Here is a 6973-nt window from a genome sequence, read left to right on the forward strand (position 1 = left end):
TGCACAGAAGAGCTGTACTAAGAAGGGTCTGACGTTGAATCATAGACTCCAACTCAGATATTGTAGAATAGTCTGGGGAGTCACTCTAAAAGAAACTGAACTATCTAGATCACTTTAAGTTCTTCTGCACCTACTGTGACTCTGGGCCTAATGTACACAGGGAACTGTAGCTCATGGCAAAGATCTGGTATGAGAGCAAAATCCAAAATAGGGGGATGCAATGTTGTATGTTGGCAGTAGTATCTTCACCTTCTGTTAAAGGCTGACAAAATACAGTGGCTTATCAATGGTCAGTAGTAAAGCCTTGAGATCCCAGGATATGGCTATAAGCCAACTATTGGAATGATGCCTGCATAATGGCTGTTGTCTGTAGTTGAGCTCAGATTTCAAATGATATAAACTTGGCTCCTGGCCCAAGGATACAAACTTGACTCCCTGCCCAAACTCTTGGGCAGCAAATCTGTGTCCTATTGGAACAAGAGGTAGTGGGATGTTTTCAGCCAAAACATAGATGAGGGAGACCCTTCCCTGTCCACTTAGAAGCAGAGCAGGGCTTGTGGTTTCCCTTCTTAAGGCAGATGCCTTAAGCAATGGGAAGTGTGCAGCCTTCACAGGAGGAAAGTTACGTCTGCTGTACTCTTGCAATACAGGAAAGAACAGTCTGCGGTACTTTTGTGAGCTTTCTTTATTTGCTTGGACTATGAAGTGCTAAAGCAGAGTGGAAAACAGTGGCTGAGAACTACTGGTTAGGTGGGGTCACCACACAACACAAGGATGAGGCAAAAAGAGAAGGAACAACATGAAGCAAACAACAAATAATAATAAATGTTACATTCCCTGTTTTTTCTGGGGGATCTGAAGATTTCTTCCCCATCTGTGCATAGACAAAACTTGAGCTAAGTCTTCCCCTATGGAAAATGAGCCCAATTTACCCTACCTTTTTGGTAGAAGTTTCATGATAAAAATATCAAACCCAGTGCCTCTCTGGGAATGTTTGCAGGTACACAGAAGAGCCATATGGAGGAGCTGTACATAGATAAATTGAGGACAGGGCTTAATCTGGGACAGAGGAGTTGATAAGGAGCCCTCAGAGGGATGGGTGTCAAACATGTATAGAGATGTTTGAAGGAAGAGGTAGGGTGTCTGAATCGTACTGTAAAGGCCTGAGACATGATGAACAGTTGTGTTTGGCTGGAGTCCTGAGGCCTGCAAGAGGCTAGAAACTGCTGGGCCTGTTTAAGGATGGAGAGAACTGCCACTGTGTGTGCTCCTACTCCTCAGCCCTACCTCCCAACCCTCAGAGTTCTCATCTTCCTTTCACTCTAGGAGACTCCTACAAGTGACCTGTGTATGGAGACAAGTGGGAGTGATAAGCAGAAGTTTGTTTTGTTCAGTTGACAATGCTGTTTGCATGCGCTCAGGCCTTGGGCCATGCTTCTGCTGCTCTTTCCCTCTCTGCTGTCATCCTCAGTTCCAAATCTTGAGGAAGCTGTCCCAGGAGCCTGTGGCAACAGCCATGCCGTCTGCTGTCACCCCCAGACAGCTCACTCTATTGTCATGGCCAGAGAGGATTCCTGATGGGAGGGGAAAAGGAGAGGTCAGTAAAAGAGACAGAGCCTGGGAGAGGCAAAGAAGTTGGCCAAATGGAGCACGTTGATCAGACTTGTAACCTGTGTACATATGCCCCATGTGAAGATCAGTATGGGGTTAATAAGGACAAACATGCAGAAGAACATTTGTGCGTACTGTACAGCTATCATCTATGGGATCTGGCTGAAGAGCAATGGTTTTGGGAAGGTTAAGGCATTTGAATACCCAATGCAGATGAAATTGCTGCAACATGCAATTGATTTTATCCTGGAACAATATCACTGATAGGACTAGGAAAGGAGATCATCCTTGATAAGATGAGGAAATAGCAATGCTGTTGAAGTTTAAAAGGTGTGCAATGATGGAAATTTTCAGAGGCTAGGTGCTTTATGTGATCTGAAAGAACAATACTTGTGCGTATTCCTTGTATGAGTGTCACTGAGCATCCAAAAATATTGAATGGAGCACAGCTTCATGCTTGGCTCTGTACCTGGCCACCAAGTGGCACTGTGAGCAACTGAAACTGATAAACAGCAGAAATTAAGAGACAATGTGAGACTATGCCTATGAGCAGTTTTAGCTAATAGGCCTATTGATGCTCTTTTCCCCTTTGAAACAGTCTTGCTTAAAGGCTTACCCTCCTTAACATTGACTGAAGCAAATACTTTTATTCAAAAGGTAATTGTACAACTTCTGGTGTATTCCTTAAGTGTGAGGAGGCATTGTTGAGCTTCAGTCAGTACAGCATGTGTCCATTGAGGAAAAATAAGAGCCTTTCTATTGCCTTGATAGGGATAGAATGTCCTACAGGGAATAAGAAGGACCTCTAAGAGCCACTTACCCACACGCTCTGCTTTCAGAGAGTCCCAGATGTTGCAGTTGAAGTCATCATATCCCGCAAGCATGAGGCGCCCACTGCGGGAGAAGGCAACTGATGTGATTCCACAGATGATGCTCTCATGAGAGTACACTATGAGCTCCTGGTCTGCCCGGAGGTCAAAGAGACGGCAGGTGGCATCATCTGAGCCGGTGCAGATGGCTTCACCATTAGGGAAGAACTGAGGAGGACACATACCAGATTTTAATCAGACTGTGACTTACACATTTCCTTGATATCTCTTGCTCCCTGCTAACCACCAGAAAGCCATGGGGCTAGGAAAATCCAGTGAACAAGACATTGGATCTTAAAAGTAGAATCTGCTGGAGAGGGAGACTCATGCTTTTCCGAAGACTATGTTAACTCTTTCCACCTCCAGAAAGCCAATGACCTAGGCTAGAGCTTCTGCAAGATGCCCTTGTGCTTGGAGAAGGATTGTAGTGTGCGTGTGTGTGTTCCTCCCCCTCCCCACACACACACAAAAGTTTTGGGGCTTGATGTCTACCAGTTACCCCCAGGTGGTGTCTAGCAAGGTTCAGAGTTATGAGAGCCTTCCTCACACTGGGTGGTCTGAACCTCATGCTCAAAACTTCTTGTAAGCTGGCTCTTTGTGTGTCCTCCTCCTTCTCTGCTTTCTGCCCCCCTCCTTGGTCCCTGAGGGGAAGAAGATTCCTTCAGGACAAGGGGTAGCAGAAAATCACATGGCTGGCGGGATGGCAATGGGGCAAGTGAGAAGTCAGTGAATGCTGTTATAAGCAATAGACATTGCAGGAAGCCAGTAGACTCATTTAGTTAGCAGAAAGGAATTAAACTCACGCTTTAGTTGTCCTGTCACCCCTGGGGTGTTCCCTCATGTGAAGATTTTTTCTTTAGAAGATCTCCCCATGATCCTAAGTTATCACTTCTATGGTCTGAAGCTGACTGAGACCCTCACCTAAGTTAGGTATTCCTGCCATCTCACTTACCTTGCTTCAGGGTTCCTACAGCATGCCTAAACTGTGGTTCCCAACAACTGCTATGAGCAAAGTTGCATCAAAGCTTATTTTAGCATGTTGAGCTCCACAGACTGGTGTGCTGGCTGAGTTCAAGCGGTGTTTTGAGAATGGCAGTCAGGCCCAGACACTTTGCCCCAGTGCCCTGTAAGAACAGACCTCAGAACTTCAGCAACTGGCTCAGACTCACAGATATTTGAGAGCTGAACTCAGATCTTCCCTACTTCAGACTGGACCCTGAGATCTTGGTTCCCCACATATAATGGTGACAGCATTTTTCAACCTGTGCCCTAAGGTGTTCTCTCTCTATTTCTGTGCTGGTCTCACCTCCATTTCCTTTGTCATCACAACCACGCGGACAGCATACATACGCAGATGGCGTTGATATCAGACTCATGTCCTGAGAAGGTCTGACGGCAGGTGCCCTCCCGCACATCCCACAGTTTGGCAGTAGCATCGCAGGCTCCAGAGATGAACAATTTAAAGTCTGGGGAGACAGCCAAACTCATACAGTCTCCAGTGTGACCCAGGAAGACAGTCTTCTGCTGCCCTGTCTCAATGTCCCAGAGTGCACTGTGGGAGGGGAGAGAAGTTTTCAGAGCCAGCCAAGGCAAATCAGCTCTATAGCTGGTTTGAAGAGCTGCCCCACTTATTAACAAAAAAAAAAAAAAAAAAAAAAAAAAAAAGAGGAAGCCATGGGAATGAGAATGGGAAAACAGGTGAGAATAACACTGAACTTGGCTATATTAAAAACAAAACATCTTCATAGCTATTGTTATTCTTAACTTAGACTATGGCTGGAGTGGGGTGGTTGTGATTTGACAGTGTTCATGGGGACAGTCAAAGGGGATACTGAGACCATGTAAGAGAGACTTGCAGGTGAATAGCCGAAAAAGGACTGCTGTACCCACACTGCTGGAGCATGGCCTATTTTTCCCTGGGATCCCACACTATCTGCAGGCAAATAAGCCCTATGTAGCCTTGATCTCTAATGGAAATGCCACATTCTGGCTTGTCCTGCTTAAGAGTTTCTGCCAAAGTGGATGTTGGGGGAAAGGGGAAGATAAAGACTCAGACTTGCTCAGTCACAGCACAGGGTTACTGGAGAGCCAGGAACCAAGGGTTCATGCACAGGCTTTATAGATGACCTTTGTGTAGTGGGTAAGATTTCAGAAATTAAGCTTGTATGTAGGTTCTACATAACTATTTTTTTTTCTGGAATAAATTATACTGTGCTTTATGAGAGCTGGCTAGACTGTCTTTGCTACTTCACTAGTAGATCTGCATCTTGATTTGGCTTCAACTGGGAAAAGAAGCATCTGTTCTGCCGAGGGAGAAATTAGGAATTTGGCTTCCTAAGGTACTCAAGTACCTAAAGTACTCTGTGTACTTTGCATAGAAGCAATTTATCCTTTGATATTGGAAAGGTGGGTAACTGCAAAGCAAAAGAATTCCATTTGCTGGTGTGAGTTGTGCCTCCAAGAGCCAGAGGGATTGTACAGTGTCTGCTCCTGTGATAACATAATTCCTAGAGATAAGGTTTTCCAGAAGTGCTGAAAGCTGGAGACCTATGTGAATTTTCAGTGCCTGTGACCACCTGTATTGTGAAGATACAGAAGAAAACACTCACCATGTGGTGTCTCCAGAGCTAGTCACAATATTGCTATCATCCAGAAATCGGCAGCAGGAGAGATAACCTGTGAAGCAGGAACAAGCCACTATGAGAAACAGGACAGGGCTAGAAGAAGGAAGCTTGGAAGCAGAAGGCACCTAGGCTGTAGGTAGGCAGCACACACACCTGTATGGGCTGAGAGCTCTCTGCTCACTTTAACGTTGCCTTCACGAGTCTTGAGGTTGTAGATGGAGCACATGTTGTCAAGGCCCCCACAGGCCACAAAATTGCCTGAGGGGGCATAGGCACAGGTCATGACCCAGGAAGAACGCAAAGGGATGGCATGAACCTGGGAGGACAAGAAACCAGGTCTGCACTCTGGGAGCAGAGGAGATGGGAGAGAACAAGGGTACTTCCTCTGAGGGCATTCACTCCAGCATCCACATTTGCTGCACGCATCTGACTCTTACCTTGTTGGTAGTGTATGTGTCCCATACAATCAATTTCCCATCTTGTGAGGCACTGACCAGGAGTCTGAGAGAGAGGCATAACATTATATTAGTAGTTCTCTTCCCATCAGAGCCCTCTTGCCCTCTGTGACTGGGTGCTGCCTTGCACCCCACCCCTGTACCCAGCAGATCAGCAGTATCTCTCTCACTTGGAGTCTGTGGACCAGTGCATGGCGTAGATCTTGGCCAGGTGCCCACGCAGGGTCCTTCGGGTCCGCATCTGAATGCGGCCAACCACTTCCACTCCAGACACAATCTGAGGAGAGTGGGAAGAGAGAAGGAGTTAAGCCTGGACTAATAGGAGCTTTTCCACTCTCCACAACTCTGCTTCCCAATTCCTCCCCTGAGCCTGGCAGAGACACCACCTTGCAGTAGTGCTAGCTAACTTAAAAATACTCACCTGGCCAGCCAGTTCTGCCCCTTACCTGAGCAAGTGTTGTGTCTGCACAGGCTTTCCGGGCATCCTGGAAAAGAGAAGAGAGAGGTTGAGTCAGAAAAGCACTGTGTGATGAGGGCAATGAAATTCAGCGGCATACTTGAGAGCCTGATTTAAAGCGGGAATTGTCAGAGGTAGGGACTATGGCTTTGCTGTGTTTAGATTTGCTCAGCCCAGTGGGATCCTGATCTGTGACCAAGGTTCCTCAACGTCCATCAGACAAATAACAGGAGGGTGAGCCAAAAGGTGATCTGCATCCAGTTCCCCATGCTATGCCCTTTCTGTGGATCCTCTGGCCTGGCAAAACACCGACTATCTCCTAGACAGAGGAGAGCCCAGGGATATACTGTGTTCTGTGGTCCCGTGCAGATCTGATGCCTGTGGCCACTTGCTTCTCACCCATTTAGAGTTTCCCCTTTTCTCACTTCCTCTCCCCCTCTTTTTGCTCCCTGTCCTTGCTAAGAGAACCCCCATTATCAATTAAAGAGCTGTGCAGAATTGCAGAGGGCCCCAAGGATGTATTTGGAGAAAATGTGGCTCCAGGTTGAGGCCGAGTAGGGGATGGGGACTTGGCCACAAGGGACAGGTGCTATCTCAGCAGTTTCATGACTGTTCCCAGCCTTACCGCAATCTGCTTCTTCAGCTGCTCAGCCTCTTGTTTCATCTGTTCAATTTCCCCCATATTTCTGATCTAGGGATGGCTCCTCCACTTGCAGAACCTTGATTCTGGAAAGACAAATCAAAGGAGAGAAGTGTGAGGTAGAAAGCATGCTAATATATCTTTGATCAGTTATGAAAATGTAGGTGTCTCTGAAAAGGACTTGGCAGCCATTTATTGGTTGCGTGATTGGAAACGTCATGCTGTATCTGGTCAAAGCCTTTAGCATTTGAGAAGGTCTTAATGGATCTGACCAAAGGTCCATTTGCTTCTCTATCCCACTTACATGTACACTAGGA

At 46.6% G+C, this 6973-nt stretch overlaps 1 protein-coding gene across 1 annotated transcript; it reads right to left on the bottom strand.

The window, feature by feature from the left end:
* Positions 1-1467: 1467 nt before the first annotated feature.
* On the bottom strand, positions 1468-6698 carry GNB3 (G protein subunit beta 3). The gene is made up of 9 exons (XM_062594708.1): positions 6642-6698; positions 6006-6044; positions 5730-5836; positions 5542-5605; positions 5258-5420; positions 5090-5156; positions 3831-4032; positions 2432-2648; positions 1468-1574 (listed from the first exon to the last, which is right to left on the bottom strand). Exons 1-9 carry the CDS (start codon positions 6696-6698, stop codon positions 1468-1470), a joined length of 1023 nt encoding a protein of 340 aa, XP_062450692.1.
* Positions 6699-6973: the final 275 nt, after the last annotated feature.

Source organism: Rhea pennata, chromosome 1, assembly GCF_028389875.1.
Source record: "Rhea pennata isolate bPtePen1 chromosome 1, bPtePen1.pri, whole genome shotgun sequence".
NCBI lineage: Eukaryota > Metazoa > Chordata > Aves > Rheiformes > Rheidae > Rhea > Rhea pennata.